We start from the raw sequence: 17,836 nt of genomic DNA, 5'->3' as shown, positions 1-17,836 counted from the left end.
GGTGCAACAGCCAAGGGGGAAAATGGCGGCCACCTTCCCTGACTGCTCCTGAGAACCAAATAAGGAAATTAAAAAAAAAAAAAAAAAAAAAATGTTGGGACGCTGCACAATTTTTAGTTGCGGTGTTGAAATCGAATTGAATGCTAATTTATCACTTGGTTTGGCTTTTGTAACGCGTTGCGTTTTTTTTTTTTCTCCCCCCGCAAATATCTAAGCTGGTCAAATTAGTGGCTGTTCTGAAGCAATAACAAATCCACAGTTTTTGATTATAGCACGGGGAATAAGTCTTAGGACCATTCAAATACCTCCCCTTTATTCAGCTTTCCTTGTTTATTGTGTTTGTTTCGGTTCATTATGACTGTACGGTTCCGACACTCGGGTACGGCCCACGTTTAAATGACAAAAGCTTGTTTTCCGTCGAGGGCAGGAAGGCAATAAGAGTTCTCGAAAACCGTCTTTGGTTCAGCAGCTTAATCAGGCCACTTTTGCTGTCTAACTTCGAAACAACAAATTCCTCTTCCGGGAAATGTAGCTGGAATGCGTGCAGGCTGGCCATCGTCAACACTTACCTCATTTTAAGTTTCTTCCTGCAGAGATGCATCTCCTATCACTCAGTCAGGGTCAGGAATTAACATCAGTCCCACGATAAATCCTGGGAAACGGAGACGCAGGCAGTTTACTGCTTCGTCCGCTCGTTTTTCAGTCAAGCTGGATGGTCTGACAGGTTAAGTTTCCCAAACTGATAAGAATGTGCAATACTTAGCACCTTTGCTCGTCATGTTGCCTATGATTCAAAGACAGTGCCCTGCAAATGTCATTGTCTTACATCTGCACTTTGTGTATGTGTGTGTGGTAAGCGTGTGTGTGTTTGTTGACTGCAAAATGTTTGGAAAGAAATTAAAACATGAAAGATCAAATAATTGTCTTTTCTTTCTTCTATGAATAAATTAGGAACTCGCTGTGTAGATTTAGAAAATAACTAAATTAATGCAGAAACGTGCTTCTTTTAACACTCCTAAAAGTACTTTTTATGGCACTAATAGAGCACATTTTTATGCAATGAGCAACTTTTCTACTTTCCAAAAAGCAAAAGGTTTATAATCCAACTGCTGTTCCAGACATCTCCACCAGAGGGCACACTTTCTGAAAGCTAAAAACAAATCTACATCTGGAATAATCTTCTTAAAGAGGCCTAGAAAAAGCAAATAGATTTCGAGATGTCAAATACAAACTATTTTACCTACATTTTTCTTCTTTGTTTGAATCTGACCAAATAAGCCAAACATCAAAGTGACAAAATAAGCTCTTAGCTCTAATCTCTTAAGTAACCTCTCTAATATTTCACCTTAAACCCAAAACTTCCCTTATATCGCTAATATATTTTGGTTGTCATCGCAATCCACAGAAACTTGAATGAAGCACAACTTAAGCCTCTCACTGTGCTCACAATTTCTCTGCTCCCACTAACCAGAAAGGATACAATTATCTGAAGGAACTGCACATGACCAAGAGTGAGAACATTTAGCCTGAAACCAGCACAGCTGATTGGTCATGAGTTACAACCTGAAAATTTGGTTGCATATAAAAACAATAAAATACGCACATATATAAGTATATGAAAGGCCAGTGAAAACTGCTTGGTCACGTAGGCTGTGCCACACCTAAATGCTGCTCAGCTAAAGTAAGCTAGATAAGGTTGCTCCTCAGAGTTTAAGACTCTAGAAGACAATTGCTGAGTCTTCAGCAATTGTCTGAAAACTGGCGCTGCAAACTGGCGCTTGAAAATAAGTACCACACACTGTTTGAAAACAATGTAAAAATGAGAGAAAAAAAAAAAAAAATCAAATCTCGTAGCTGAAATTCTGAACTTCAAGCTAGCCAAACTAAAAACATAATTTATATACATTCGTTTGCAAATATAGAATATTCTGAAACGGGTTTGAAATCGCAGACGGGACCGCACGCCACTAGATTCCCAATCTCCTTGTATTCGGCTAGATCATCCTTCTCTTGTACTTATTTTTGATTATGCCCTCCGAATCAGGTGACCAACATTTGTTATCAGGTACGGCACATCAAAAGCCTCCACTACCCTACTATGCTTGTTGTATATTTGCTGAGTTATTGTGCAACCTTGCATTTTCTTTTTTTTCTTGTCAAGTCATGGGATGACTAGGATTTTTAGCAAATGGCACAGTCGGTTACAATATCACACCTGTAGTAATGATTACCTTAGTGGGTGTGGAAATCTTTCAATAAGGAACTGGCACATAAGCGATCGACACAAGAGTGAATAAGTGCTGACATCATAGGCGAGGGTGCTTGTCCTCCCCTGAGACGTCTACATGGCCCACATTCTGGACAAAACTAGGGAAAAATGACCCTAGTTTTTTAGGGTTACTGTTACACAATGTGCTATCAGTTACGCCCTCTAGTGTCCATTATAGGTATGCCAGCTCCTTGCAAAAATGAATCACATAATATTTACCCAGATTGTGCAGACTGTGTGCTATCTCTCAACTCGATTCAATTAGCTGAGCTTCCTTAGATAATTTTTTTTTTTTGATCAATTGGCATGAAATAATCACCTCAATTTTACTGGATTTTTAATTTTGCTTTAGTTTGACAGTATGCATCTGGATCTAAATTTACTATATGCTGGATTTTGTTATTTACTTTTTTTTTTTTTTTAGAATGAATTGTACCAATGTAAACTTAATTTGGACAGAAATGGACCCATGAAGTGTCACTGAATGAAGTGAACTGATACAGCACTCGAACAGTTCATTTTCCCACTCAACTGAAGCCAACATGCTTCTTACGAGTTTTCGGTCAACAGGGCGTCACAGAGCAATAACCACCGCCGTTTAATTACAGCTTCATTAATAATTACCTACAAACGTCACTTTGTACCACAATTTGTTGCTTCATCTCTGATTACGACACACTGAACGCACACCTGATTAGCAAAAGGTTTTCAATATGTCATCTTCTGCTGAGTCATCTTTTAGTATGAGTTACTTTCAGCTTTTCTTCACCTCCTGTTCAAACGACAGAATACAAATCAGATTTGTACATCTCTTTATTTCATTGCTTTTTAGGACAGCAAGGCAAATCAAATATCTGTAGCCTTCATTTTATGTCAGAACAGAACATTTTAAGATTGTACCTCTTGAAAATGTGGATGTCTAACATTTTGGAGACATTAAAAATATGTCACATTGATTTGATTTATACTGTTGCTGTGAATGAAATGAATAGAGCGTTGTTCTACAATTTGGCCTAATTTCATGGCATGATAAAAAAAATAAAATCTCATTTGAACAGTCACACCCCTTTTTTCAATGTGTACCGCACAGGGCTGGTGGCTTTAACCCCTCCCATTTAAGATCAAATAAAAGGCTGCCTGCATCTTCAGCTGGCAGCAGGCATCTTTTGCTTAACCGGCTGCTTTCTGAGCTACCAGGTTAGATTAGACATACAAAAATCATCAAGATGATTCCTGCAGTTACACTCAACAATGGAGCCAAGATGCCCATAGTTGGTCTGGGAACCTGGAGGGTAAGGCTAAGATATTACACATTTGTTGCAACTGCTCAGTAAATACACTCCAAGCTCGTCTGTGTTGGTTCTGCCTCTCACTGAATGCTTTTTATAAACTTTTAGCAACTTAAGCTTTAATATAAGTTTGAATGCTAATATATCGAATACCCAGAGTTGCTGAAGTAGAAATAAGTAGTGAAACCACTACAATCACACTGTGCCTCTGTGTTATCTGCGTACAATGGTAAATATTAACACTTTACTGCATGCTGAGCTCTGCCTGTTTATGTTTGTGTGAAGGTCATTTGATTTGTATGTGTAACTAAAAGTACAACAGAGGACCACATGCTAAAAAAGTAGGAGCTTTAAAGTTTTTGGAGTTGAAACATTAAAAAAAAATGACGTGGCCATGATTAAAACTACTTCAGAAACGACAAGACTTACCCACACTTGCTCGACTAAAGATTTCAGTTACTTTTAGGCAGTTTTTGGGTTGAAATAATTTGCAAATTGAGACATTATTTACTACTTTCACACACACACAAAAAAAGACATCAAAATATTGCCCCAAATGTTTGATGCCTGAGTGTTTGCATGTTTGTACATCTGCGTAAACCTTCGCAGGCCGAGCCCGGAAAGGTCACCGAGGCCGTGAAGGTGGCTATAAGCAGCGGCTACAGGCACATAGATGGTGCCTTCGTGTATGAGAACGAAGGAGAAGTTGGGGAAGGAGTGCGCGCCATGATTGAACAAGGAGTGGTAAAAAGAGAGGACTTATTCATCGTCAGTAAGGTACGCCAAAGAACGACTGCTTGTTGGAGAAATAAGGCCGTATATCACAGATCAATTCTGTGGAAAACAAAGTTTGCCATGCTCCAAATTGTCCTGAATTTCCCAAACCACAGAAATCAAACTTTCACACTAAATATGTGGCCTGTGTGGCTATAAATATCAGTAAGCACTGTACGTTTAGCTTAAGTAACAGATGTTTCTAGACAGACTTATGTTTGTTGAAGCTTTTCCTGTAGCATCTCCTTTTCAGCTACAAAGTACCTCACTGTGTTTCCTGCTCAACATTAGAAACTCTACAATAATTCAGAGCTTTAGGCCCTTGTTCGCACATTAGCAAGAATATTTTGGCTATGTTAATATTTCCATCCACTTTTTTTTTTTAACTGAGAGATGATCAATCAACCATTGAGTCACTAATTCTAGTAGTTTTATAACGGAGCAGGTTTGAGGTTTATCAAGTAAATGTAAATCCAGTACTAATAAGTACTACATACACTGATTTTACCAGACAGTCACATGGCAACAGCCATAGTACAGCAGTGAAGCTTACCAACTGTCCAAAGCTATTGACTAGTTCTTTATATGAACGATTGGGAGCCAAAACAAAACGGTTTTTCCTTTCCTACTCCATTAAATAAGACGGAGAACAGGCAAAAGGGGAAAGAATGTGCCAGACATTTACAAACATTTCACAACGTCATCTTAGTTGCCTTCACTGTCCCTTACGAATGTCTACGAGGAGTGGTCTAAGAGGCAGAGTGGTAACCACTAGATATAAAGTGAGTGGTTTATACGTCATTTTTTTCAAAAGGAGAAAATGACTGGTCTTAATCCAAAGCCTACTAGTCCTCCCAGTGATTGATAATAAAATGGATTACCCAAGGCTGACTTCTTAAAAATACATAGAAACAAACCAATATTCTTAAAGGGTGTTTGGCAGGGAATGACTCATAAGTTTTGGCTTCCTTCAAAGGGCTGCAGACATCCAGAATTCACTTCGACAAAAAAAAAAAAATTGCGGCTACATCTCATGCTTGTTTCTCCTCCTAGATAATCGATACTTCTTTTTTCGTGTGTGTTTCTCAGCTGTGGTGCACCTTCCACGTTCCATCACTGGTAAGGGGAGCATGTGAGAAAACTCTCAAAGACCTGAAGCTGGACTATGTGGACCTTTACCTTTTGCACTTCCCAGTAGGGATGAAGGTCAGCCCACAATTACCCTGTCTCACTTCGCCTAGCATTGATGACCTTACAGAAAAGTGCATGCTTGCTGCTCAACATTAATTTTAGCTACAGCTAAAATCCAAATTTCTTTAACTTCAGAGGCTTTATAGTCATTTCCTTCACCCTGATGCATATGAACTGTATTTTCTCCTCATAGCCAGGGGAAAAGATCTTTCCATCAGACGAGAACAACGAAATCATTTGTGATGACAGCTACTTCCTGGACACGTGGGGGGTAATTTAAAAAGTCACTGAGCAAACAGACTAGCTCTGCAAATTATTGAGTGTTTTTATTTTTTTCTGAACAATACTTGTGTATAATTTATTTAAAAGGCAATGGAGAAGCTGGTGGATGATGGTTTGGTCAAAGCCATTGGCGTCTCAAACTTCAACAAAGACCAGATTGAAGCCATTCTCAACAAGCCTGGCCTCAAATACAAACCAGCCAACAATCAAGTAATTCATACAACCGGGCTTTCTAAATGATATGAAATATAAAAAAGAAAGAAAGAAAGAAAAAAATAGATCAGTAACATTTGAGTGCTTCTTTAGATTGAGTGCCACCCATACCTAACCCAAGAGAAAATGATCAACTATTGCCACTCCAAGGGCATCACGGTTACAGCTTTCAGCCCCCTGGGATCTCCAGACAGACCCTGGTGAGCTGACTCACATCAGTGTCGACACTCAAGAAAACTAAATTATCACTAATTGCAAACAATTCACGTCCTTTGAAAGGGCTTCCTCTGACGACCCCCGTCTTCTAGAGGACGCGACCATCTTGGCCATTGCTAAAAAGTACAACAAATCTCCAGCACAGGTAAGACGGGAGCTAATGACTCCTTATGATTAAAACTACTCTTCTACAAAAAATGAATATGGTAAACATATTATTTTTCTGTAAGATCATCATGATTCTCCATGAGATGCCTCACACTTTGCACTACAAGATCACTGCTAACGGCGGCATAAGTGAACTTAAGAAATTAGTGAAGAAGAAAATATTGTGTTCTGGTGTTTTTGATGAGCTGTGTACAATAAAACCCTCAAATGCCTTTAAAGTTTGAAAATCTAGGGCAATTGATAAACATCAGTGCCCAAAGGCAAAAATCCAGTCACAAGAAGGTCATTTGTATGGTGTTTCAGGGTGAACCACCACATATGACATCATGCAACAGTTTCTATTTTTTATTTTTTTAAATATTCCTCATATTCCCTTCCTAGGTTCTCATGCGTTTCCACACACAAAGGAATGTGGCAGTCATCGCCAAGTCGGCAACACCAAGTCGGATTAAGGAGAACTTCCAGGTAAAACGACCTCCGTCAGCATCCATGTTAAAAGGGTTTAGGAAAAGAATCCTCATCTGTTTGTTCCACCCTTTCAAATTGATCTCGTCTCTCTTTTAGTTGTTTGACTTTGAGTTAAGCCAAGACGACATGAAAACGATCCTGGGCTTGAACAGAAACTACAGAGGATTCCCAGCAAAGTGGTGAGACTATGTCGTTTGTGTGTTAACTTTATCCACCTTTTTGTCACGTTACAATAACCGTCAAAATATTTGATTAAGTTCCCTGGGTGATATAGGCCGACAACGTTTTCAAAAGTTATCTTACAAATACGGATCTGAGTAGTTTTTGTTTTTTTTCCCCATTAAATTTGATACTGCTTAAGGACAGGATTGGTGTTACATTAGCCTTATATCATGTCATGTTATTCCCTCAACAAAAACATACCTGGAGTTTTGCTTTAATTCTTTCTGTGAAATGGCAGTTTGCTGATCTCCCAAATAACTAAAACTCAGACGTCTGTAATGTGACAAAATGTGGAAAGTTCATGCAGTGTGAATAATTTAGAAAAAGAAACAACACGTCGGCATTAAACTGTCGACTCCTGCTTCGTATCGTGAAGTTTAACAATGTTCCATTGTCTTTTCTTTTCCCCCGCCCCACAGGGCCATAAAGCATAAAGATTACCCCTTCAATGCAGAATACTAGCCAACGCAGCACTGTTTCTGTTTGATTCTTCTTTGAGGAAAAAAAAAAAAGGATGAACATACCCTTTAATTAAATTACTACCTAATTATCGTCTATGGAACCTGCAGAAAATGTCACCAAAAAAATTGTTCATGAAGTGGTTAGTTAGACATTAAAAAGGAAGGAAAGGGTTCAAATAAAGGCTGATTTGTAATACGACTAAAATCAAGATGAAGCATGTGTATCATGACAATATTAGCTCCATACAAATGAAAAATCGTTAAAACGTTTACATTGATCTATATGAACAAAATGCAACAGTAATGAATATCTAAGTTACTTTGCCATGATGTTCTTATAGACAACTGCATTTTATCCGTTTTTGATGCACTGATATTGTGAAACATCTACTGAATTTGTTGAATAAAAGACTTGCTGTTTGACATGCCACTTTTAAAGTCTCAGACTCCTTTTCTGAATTCAACGTCTCGCACTTCAAAGAAAGTTTGAATCAAACATTAACCACTCCGTTTCTTTCTGTCACCTCGGAAGATAGGAAACCGCATAAACTTGTGACATAATACATCACAGAACTTTATTGTGCAGCTTAACACACACACATAACATGAGAAGTGAAAGCTGGAGGTTGTTTCGTGACAGAGTCGATACACATGACTGCAAAGTGCCACATATGAGTCAGTAAAGCTTTCTGGATTGCAACATGTTCAGGTTTTCAGTGGTACATGCTTGGAAATTTGCTAATAACATGAAAACCTTTAAGTATTTCTGCCTTAATGGCGAATTGAAGGAGTGTATTTAAATGTAACAGGTAGTGTCATAAAAATATTTTTATCTTAATAATGCAAAAGTTTACCAAAGACAGCATGCCCCTGTATTTAAAAAGGAATGCCAAACTTAGATTTAAAAATAATTTCATATTCATCAGGGATGGCAACAATTGGGGGACTTCAGTAACTTAATGCAGCTTAAGGCAGAACTCGATTCGCAATGAGACAGACAAACAGAGAAAAATAGATCTATGCCAGTATGCTCATATTATGCCTCTGCTCTCTAAAAAAAAAAAGAAGAAAAAAAAAGAAACTCCTCCAGGAAGTGAGCGCGTCCAGAGGGTATGGAAGCAGAGTTGAGCACCTGTGGAAAATCTGCCGTCTTCCTTTCAGAATTTGACTTTGAACGGGTAATCCTTGTGTTTCACGCCCCTACAGAAAGAAGAAAAAACATTAACGCACAACAGAAAACATCTCCTTTTGTGGACTTTTCATCTGTGAGGGCTACTTGCTGTTCTGCTGGATTTCATGAGGTAGACAAAACGAACCCTTTGGTTAGCCTTTAGAGCAGCTAAACAAAATGATACGCTTTCGTTTATAAAACCTTATTATTATGACTAAGGTCACTGTTAGCCATAACAATGACTAACAGTCATTATTAACACTATGTCCTCCACAAGTGCTGACTCAGATGAAATTAGGTCATATTTTCATCACAGAAAATATAGCAAATATCTTCTATGTCATTCTAGGTGCAGCTGTTAAGCTACCTTAAAACATAAAATATGTACTTCACATGGATTTAATCTAAGCTATGAGGCTGATTAGATTATTGACCAACAAGAGACAATGAGTTATAAACACTAATATGTATTAAAATAGATAATATTAAATCAGACATTAAATAATCTTATATCCATGCAAAAGAAAGAACCATCGAATAAAAGCACAACAGCATTTTTTTTTTTTTACCAATGTATGCTGCAGCATCTCCAGTTCCGATTGAATCCCAGTATGGTCTTCATTTCCTCCTCGGTCAGTTCAAAGTCAAACACCTGGAACAGTTAAGCAGCTCTTGGGTCAGATTCAGAGCAAGAAAAAAAAAAAAAAAAAAAAAAAAATGTCTTCCTCCTGAAAAGCTAAATATAATCTGATCACTGAATTACCTGGAAATTCTCCTTGATGCGTTGCGGAGTGATAGACTTTGGGATCACAATCACGTTTCTTTGGATGTGGAAGCGGATCAGGACCTGGAAAAAAAAAAAAAACAGGAAGTGGGCAGGATATTAAACACGCTATGTGGCCTCATAAAAGCTGGAGACAAATAGCAACAGCGTCAAACATAAATTTATCTTATCGTCTCTGTAAATATCGCCTATGCACGCGAAGAAAAATAAAAGAGGAACATGAATTAAGGTTTGTGGCATAAAAAATAAAAAATCTTTCTGTACCTGAGCGGAAGTCTTTTTGTGCTTGTCAGCGATGGCTTTGACGTTGGGATCATCCAAAAGTGAGGGGTCTTCTGGCTTAGCCCTGAAATTTAAATCACTTACAGGGGTCAAACACAGCTCTTTCACTACAGTGAAAACACACCAAACACGAAACAATTCAGTTTAAAACAATTACTGATGTTTTGTTCATAAATTACAAAAAACATCACACATAGGCAAGGAGGAACAACAGTCACATGCAGAAACCAACCAAAGGGCCGTGACAGACTGAACAGCAGGGAGAAATACAAAAATAGCAATGCAGACTGTTTTCTGGGGAGCTGTAGCCACCCCCAGCCGATTCAAACCGTGACATTTCTGGGGTCCGTTTGTGGCTCCTGACAGCAGCTTTTTGCTTCTCACACTGCGGAGGCGCAGAGCGCACACACCGTTCGGTGCTACATAGCCTGAAAAACTAGCCTTTGGGGGATGAGAGGGAACAAAAAAAAGACTACATAGAATATGTAAAAGTCTAAGTAGTCCTGCCACAACAAAATTTACATTAGCCTAAAATTTGTTAATCACAAATTAGGCCGACTTACATAAAAAAAAAAAAAATATATTTTAAGGTCTTAATTTTAGATACATAAATTTAAAAATAGGACTTTTTAAGTCACCGTGATATAATTTAACAGCAAGACATCCTGTATTTAATATTAAACATTTCTTTTATAATACATATAATACAGCTTACATATGTGTGTTTCTTCCACCTTACAGACATTTACACAGCATTTTGATTTGAAAGTCATACCAGGGTCTGTCAGGGGACCCAAGAGGGCTGTAAGCAGTCACTGTGATGCCTTGAGAGTGGCAATACTCGATCAGCTTATCCTGGGTCAGGTATGGGTGGCACTCGACCTAGGAAGAAAACGCTATTAGACAATGGCACAAGTCATTATACACAGATATTGGGATTTCATAGGCCGACAGAAAGTAGAGCAAAATTGTCAAGAGGAATAAATAACAAAAAAAAAAAAATAAATAAAAAAAATACAACTTTCTTCTTTAAGAGAAAATCTGAAATGTGTGGCATGCATTTTATTCTACCCCAGGACTGAAAGGCCCTTTTCTTAGCTGAAGCATTTCGTAACAGGTTATGTGTGATGGTATCAAGTGAAACATGTACTTGTCAAACAGGAATCACTAAAGACTTTGTACAACAGGAACCTCTCACATAGAAACTTGTTACATAAAAAAAGCTTTGCAGTGATAAACAATCCGCACGAAGATACAAAAAAAAAAAAATGGCCGTCTCTACAAGTTTTGCCAATTTTTTGACTCCGCCAAACCAAATGCGTAGAATCGATCAACATCGGCTTTCAAGTCTTGATCCAAGTCGTTCTACTGTAGCTTGTACAGGAAGAGGAACCTCTGCTATAGTCTTTGCAGCCTTCAACATGTTTTTGCAGGAATGCTCTGTATATTGCACCATCCACCTTCCCATCAACTTTATCCAGTTACCTTGTGTTTGTTAGAAAACATGTGCTAGAAAAAAGCATTTTCAAAAACAAAACAAACCATGATGCCAGCACCACCACGGTTCATGACTGATATGTTGAGCAGTGTTGGTTCTTTTGCATTTAGAACAATTTAACATTTTTGGTTCACTTAAAAAAGTACACACATCCTAATAAAATACATTAGGGTTTGTAGTTGATGTGTGACAAAATATGTAAAAAATCCAATACCACAAGGCATGGGAATGGTTACTTGCATCTCAAATAAGTCCATTTTAAAAGGATAGATTCGCTGATATAAAAGACAGAAAACTTCTTTGTCTGGTGTATAAGAGGACAAAAGGCAGATGTAAAAGAAAAACAGAAAAAAAAGAGAATGGCCCTTTAATTTCATTAGAAAGCAGCAGCAAAGCAGTGATTGAGAGCAATGGCACAAAAATATAAGGTCACCTCAGATAATCGGTGTGGCCTGTGGGAAAGCTGCTGCGGCTCATTACGAATGGTCAGAGCAGATTGGAAGAGACAGATAATACCATTACTGATGCCCTTTCAGAGAGAGACAAACTAGACGTGTTATTTACCAGCAATACTCTCCGGTTTCAACCGGTGACGTAAACAGCGACCACTGCATCCGTCGCAGGCGTTTGCTGGTCATTAAGGTGGCGGCTAAGGTAAACTCAAGCTTACCTGGTTGTTGGCAGGCTTATACTTCAGGCCGGGCTTTTTGAGGATGGCTTCGATCTGGTCCTTGTTAAAGTTGGAGATGCCAATAGCTTTGACCAAACCGGCGTCGACCAGCTCTTCCATACCCTGAGAAAAAAACAAATAAAAAACAAAGGCAAAAACGATGCATCTAATGAGACAAGCAGCTTGCTGGCATTATAGTTTAAGCCTTTAAGTAAACATGCACTGCAACTTTTCTGCCTGCGTAGTTGCTTTTTTTTATTTGATCAAATCTGTTTCATATCTTCACTATGAACTACTGCATTGCTTAATTATTAGGATGTGATATTTCAATTTTCAGCAAACTACATCTGAGAGAAGTTGTGTTTTACCAGCTTACCTCCCATGTCTCCAGGAAGTAAGTACTATCGCTGATCAGTTGCCCATTACCGTCCAAAGGAAAAAGATCCCCACCAGACTGGACAAGAAAGAAAAAAATAAATTATTCAACCATTTTTAGAGCAACGTTAATAAGAAACTGGATTTAAAAGTAAAAATGTTTTTTGTGACGCCATTTAAGTGGCTTATTAAAATGACCGTGAAAACTGTCACATGTGGAAGAAGTCATTTCACCTTGCACCCCATGGGCCAGTGCACAAGATAAAGGTCCAGGTAGTCCAGTTTAAGATCAGCGAGCGTCTTCTCGCACGCTTGCTTCACCAGAGGCTTCTCGTGGAAAGTGCACCACAGCTACGAAGCAAATATGTTTCGGAAACGAGCGTTTTGAAGATCAGCAACGTCAACAGTATGTCCAAGTAGTTTTGCAGCAGGCAACGCACTGGATGCAACGAGATCTTACCTTGCTGACTATGAAGAGATCTTCTCTCTTGACCACGCCCTCTTTGATCATGGCGTTGACCCCTTCGCCCACCTCCGTCTCGTTCTGGTAGACCATCGCCCCATCGATGTGCCTGTAACCAGCTGCAATGGCTGCTTTTACTGCCTCTGTCACCTTGCCAGGGGGAGACTAGAAGAAGAAGAAGAAAAAAAAACATAAACCTAGTTTAATAGATGAATAGAAATGGCAGATGGGTGGTCAAACAGTTTTGGCTTGTAAAAGTCAGGAAGGATAAAATGGTAACACGGTGGTATGCAGAAAAATGTCTGAAGAGCCACAAATTTCCCATTCCTACCCGAATTTTACACACTTATCTAGGCTGGGAAAAATACATGTCTTCTATTCTGAGCCGTCTGTATTTCAGGCAGTGAAATTTGCTAAAACACCTGCCATTTATTTCTGCAAAAAAATTTAAGCAGACAAGTTAGGTGTGTTCATACAGGAAGTTTTCCAGACTAAGGTTACTTAATATTATAACAGGAATTGATCTGCACCACCACTAGGCAGTGTGAAAAACAATACGCTAAAATGGAACCAGCTTATCTAAGGAAGTATTTGTATATATTTATTTATTTATTTTACAACTAGGAGGTTGTAAAGGTTTATATGCAGACGTAACTATTAGACAGAAGGTTGGGAATGGATTTCCTGTCATTTAGCCTGAAGTAAAAATAACCGAGATTTTGCTGATTCTCACTGAAAAAATGTAGTTTTAATGCAAAAGCCTTACTTCAGACTGTGCACACCACGCTAATGTTTCCACAAATCGCCTGCGTGGACCGCGTATTAGCCACGGTCAGTGCAACATTATCAAGATACGCTCCGTCAAAACGTCACAGTATGCAAAAAAAACAAAAAAACAAAAAAAAAAACACACACACTTTTAAACACTTGAGAACGAAAAATAAACTCAAGCCAGGAAGTGAAACCAAACTTTCTTTTAGCTCAGTGGAGTGTTTCGCCCTCCTTCCCATGAAAATGCTCAGCTAGCTTACCTGAACTGTTAGCTAAAGCAAATATGCAACACTTTATTGAAACAGACAAACTCACCTTCCATGTGCCCAGTCCTATAATGGGCATTTGGGCGCCGGTGTTGAGTTTCACTGCAGTTGCCATTGCTGGAGGACGAGCAGACCCTGAATGTGACGCGCAGGTTGGAGCACAGCACACAGTGAGAGCGTCGTAGATCGATTAGTTATGCCTTTTAGCAGACTTCATTGGAGCTGAGCCGTCGTCCACCATGCGCTTCTGTCACTCCGTTTATTATTAGGGAGTGGGAATATACATCACTCTCTATTAATAATCAGAACACACAATACAAGAGGTGTTTTCTTTCATATGCCTTTTACAACCATGCAGCGCCTAGTAAAAGTATTCACACCCTCTGAGCCCTTTTAAACATTTTGTGAAACTTCAGTGATTTAGAGAGTTTACTGGGATTTTACGTGACATATCTAAACAAAAAATAAAATAAAGGAGAAAACGCTGATGTAAGGGGGAATAGAAATAAATTAAATGGCTCTAAATAAAATCTAAATAAAAGTTTGGAGAAGGGGTAGTTGATAAATATACACACACACACACACACACATATATATATATATATATATATATATATATATATATTATAAAATCTGATAGGGTTTAATCCATTATAAGTGCAGTGACTGAAACATATTGGCCTGCGTAACTTAATAACAGGCCGGAAAGCAAGACAATTAACCAAGAAAACAAGTTAACATTTGCCAACTTTGGCAGAGCTGCAGAGAATAACAGCTCAGGTGGGAAAATTTGTTTACAATTTACCTGAATAATTATTGTAATATGCACAAACATGAACCTTGACATGGCTGCACCCATTCAGTGAAGCTAGCTAAACATTTTGCATGAAGCTGAACATATATAGTTTACTTCTTTTCCTCTAGATATAGGCAAAGAAGTCATTGTGAACTGAATATGCAGGTCAACTAAAACAACAATTTTTTATTGTTCAGATCTACAATGATCAATGAATGAGATATAATACCTTTTCTGACAGGGAGTCCAAAGAGAGGGGCAACAAAAACAAAATCTCAAACTGCAAATAAATCAGTAACAGCCTTACAGTAAACCAACCATTGTTGCCCTTCACTCTGGGAACAGAAATGCATCAGCAAGTGAAACTACTTTTCCTTGGTAGCAGGTCAGGGTTTGGTTATGACCTACACAAACATCGAAAAACCACAAAGCTCTGACTAGATGGAAATTAACAATTCCAGCAAAAAGTATCAGAGAAAACTAAAAATCATGTGCAGAAATATGCAATGCATTTCTAATACATTAGAAAGATTAAGTGTACCTGAACAATGTCCAAGGAAATATAATAAAAAGTAGTTCAAAGAAACTAATCTTGCACATCAAATTAACTATGAATTCAACTGTTATCCAAACTGTGCATACTGCTTCAAATGTCTTACTTTTTATGCATCATTTAAATGTACTTAAAATTCCTGAGAATCGTCCGGGGGGCCCAAACAAATCTTTCTGAGACTTGGTTAGTTTTGCTGCTGAACCACTAGAGGGCACAGTCACACCTTCAAAACCCCTTTAGTGCAAATCACCTTAAGTGATTTGATCTCATCAGTTTATACATTGGCCAACATGGTGAATACATTTGGTAAGTAAAAAGATTGATAATTCCATTTAAGGTTCCTCCAGAACCAAAAAAAAAAAAGAAAAGAAAAAAACCTCAAGAACTGCTTTAATTTGTGATTTGAAATTGAGTCAATGGATTCCTCTTTGAACAAACTCTGGGTACGATCAATTACTTGCATGAAGATAAAGGGAATATGCTTATTTGAATTATACTTAAAATGTGGCTTTATCCCAGGTTGATGTTTGAAGAGGAGCGCCCTTGTGCACACACAGAGATTTAAACCTCAAGAGACTGCTGATGGAGTGCACACACATTGCTTATTTTGGCAAAAATCTGATAAAACCTCAGAGACCTTTAGCTGAGCCATTCAACATTCTGAGGCAAAGATAAGAGAAGGAGAAGACAGCCGTATGAAAAGAGAGAGAGAGAGAGAAAAACACACACACACACACACACACACAAAGGGAAAAGTTATGTGAGCTAACAGCCGCCGTGTACCTCACAATGGCTCTCGCTAAAGTTTGAGTCTCTTCTGATCTTCTCCCAGCTGGACACCTGCTTTTCAGGCCCTGTCTCTCTCTCTCCCTCCTCTGATCTGACTTCAGACACTGGAAGGCCTTTCGACATCCTCCAAACTGTCAAAGTACCCAAGAAATCAAACACCGTCGCGTACTGTCGGGATCAAAGACCCGCAGGTAAACCAGACGAAGACACAGCCACATACAACTTCTACCTGAAAGGGAAGGGGGCTCTTATTTTAAGTCTGCAGACAAATACTGCTTCACTGTACGAAGGGGATTAATAAGAATAAAAGAAAAAAAAGGGAAGCAACCAAGACATTTGGAGACATGACGGAAGGTCAGATGGACTATTTAAGGGGACCTTTGTTTCGATGATAAAGAGCTGTTGTGTCTGTTCTTCATCGGACGGAGTTCGGGCTTTTGCTGGGTCTCAGTCAGATCTCACACTCCGCCAGTAAAACAAAACCTGTCCTAAAGAAATCAAATCCCGTGGTCAAACGGTGATCAAACAATCCCCGATGTCTGCCTCACCGTGCTCGGCTTCTCTCTCCTTTTAAGAGTTTACGATCAAGTCTAATGCCGAGTGTCAGCTCGTTGCTGGGGCCGCTCACTTACACACACACACACACACACACACACACACACACACACACACACACACACACACACACACACACACACACACACACACACACACACGACTGTATGATGAACATGAAGACTAACATGATCGGAGAGAGAAATCCATATGTCATAAATCACAGCGATCTGACAGATGCGTTACATGTTCACTGAGGGATTCTTGAAAGTGATCTGAGCTGACTTTGTTTTAAAGCAGGAGTCTCATTAAGTTGATATCTCAGTTAGGTTGGTAGGCAATTTCCAAAGACGCATATTGGCTTTAAACTCTCTTTATATTCTTTAATTTGGACTGGACGAGGCTCTACCGAGATAGTGTAAAAGTCTACTCTCTTCAATGAAGTTCACTATCAAAAAATAAAATTGAGAGGATTTTTTTTTGTAATAAAACTTACAAAGTTATTGTAGTGAGTCATTTGTTCCCAGTATGATTCTCTTCATCCTAACAGAGTTTGTTTTGTAAATTAAGATTATGCTGGTTGCAGTTATTCCAATTATAAAGAAAAAAAAAGGGTATATAGCTCATTAGGTACAAAATGGTGCACTGTATATCTGGCAGGGAGATGTTCCTTACTTTAGTTCACATTAAAATAACTTTGTATGTCTTTATAGTCTGCTGTTATAAGATGTGGTTTTGAGACACTAATGAATATCATTTGTCGGTAGGAGGTCAGTTAGACTTAATTTGGTACGGTCAGGGGCCTTAATCTCAACTGAATTACAAATTAATTTAAGTATGTATGCGATTTTAGTATTTTCATGGTCCATGACCATCATGAAAATACTTGGCTGCAAAAACTAAATGAAGCAACATTTTCACTTCTCCACTGTGATATTTATCTTTTAGAAATGCCCTGGGAATAACAGTATGAAATACAAAGACATATCAAATAAATACATAAAATAAAAAATAAGCAAGGAAAAAAAAAATCTATGGCTTCTACTAGCAAGTTAATTTTTTTTTTCCATTACAATAATGATCCTAAATGGATCAAACTAGAGGCAAAATCAAGATATTTCAAGCTATTTGCAGTTGCAAGGCTGTACGTTTCACAGCCTGCAGGATGTGATATCATAAAATACAGTAACAGTTTATAAATCAGGCAAGATTGACATCTTTTAACTATGTGTCATTTATAGATGTAGATCTAAATCAAGCGGCGATCCTGCTTTACTTTTGAATGCTGTTTGTTCAGACTTGTGCTTTAA

The 17,836-nt window shown here is 38.4% G+C and overlaps 3 protein-coding genes across 3 annotated transcripts in view; 2 read left to right on the top strand and 1 right to left on the bottom strand.

Moving 5' to 3' along the window:
• The window catches only part of LOC106955439 (dnaJ homolog subfamily B member 9-like), a 9,704-nt gene extending 9,202 nt beyond the window's left edge, over positions 1–502 (top strand). The window contains exon 4 of the mRNA XM_015045615.1: positions 86–502. The gene's annotated coding sequence lies outside the window, so the exon portion shown is untranslated. The remainder of the gene's footprint in view (positions 1–85) is intronic.
• A 2,839-nt stretch (positions 503–3,341) lies between these two features.
• LOC106955437 (aldose reductase-like) lies at positions 3,342–7,983 on the top strand. The gene is made up of 10 exons (XM_015045613.1): positions 3,342–3,561; positions 4,168–4,335; positions 5,422–5,538; positions 5,717–5,794; positions 5,893–6,015; positions 6,112–6,218; positions 6,298–6,379; positions 6,784–6,867; positions 6,967–7,049; positions 7,512–7,983. The coding sequence occupies exons 1-10, from the start codon at positions 3,496–3,498 to the stop codon at positions 7,552–7,554; spliced, it is 951 nt and encodes a 316-aa protein (XP_014901099.1). The 5' UTR covers positions 3,342–3,495; the 3' UTR covers positions 7,555–7,983.
• Positions 7,984–8,109: 126 nt separating this feature from the next.
• On the bottom strand, positions 8,110–14,063 carry LOC106955436 (aldose reductase-like). Its single transcript, XM_015045612.1, has 10 exons — positions 13,883–14,063; positions 12,794–12,961; positions 12,568–12,684; positions 12,335–12,412; positions 11,959–12,081; positions 10,566–10,672; positions 9,773–9,854; positions 9,488–9,571; positions 9,294–9,376; positions 8,110–8,753 (listed from the first exon to the last, which is right to left on the bottom strand). The coding sequence occupies exons 1-10, from the start codon at positions 13,946–13,948 to the stop codon at positions 8,711–8,713; spliced, it is 951 nt and encodes a 316-aa protein (XP_014901098.1). The 5' UTR covers positions 13,949–14,063; the 3' UTR covers positions 8,110–8,710.
• Positions 14,064–17,836: the final 3,773 nt, after the last annotated feature.

The sequence above is a fragment of the Poecilia latipinna genome, unplaced genomic scaffold (genome assembly GCF_001443285.1).
Source record: "Poecilia latipinna isolate Pla-1442-1.1 unplaced genomic scaffold, P_latipinna-1.0 Scaffold735, whole genome shotgun sequence".
NCBI lineage: Eukaryota > Metazoa > Chordata > Actinopteri > Cyprinodontiformes > Poeciliidae > Poecilia > Poecilia latipinna.
Note: the sequence above shows the minus strand (reverse complement) of the source record. Positions and strands in the feature narration are given on the sequence as shown.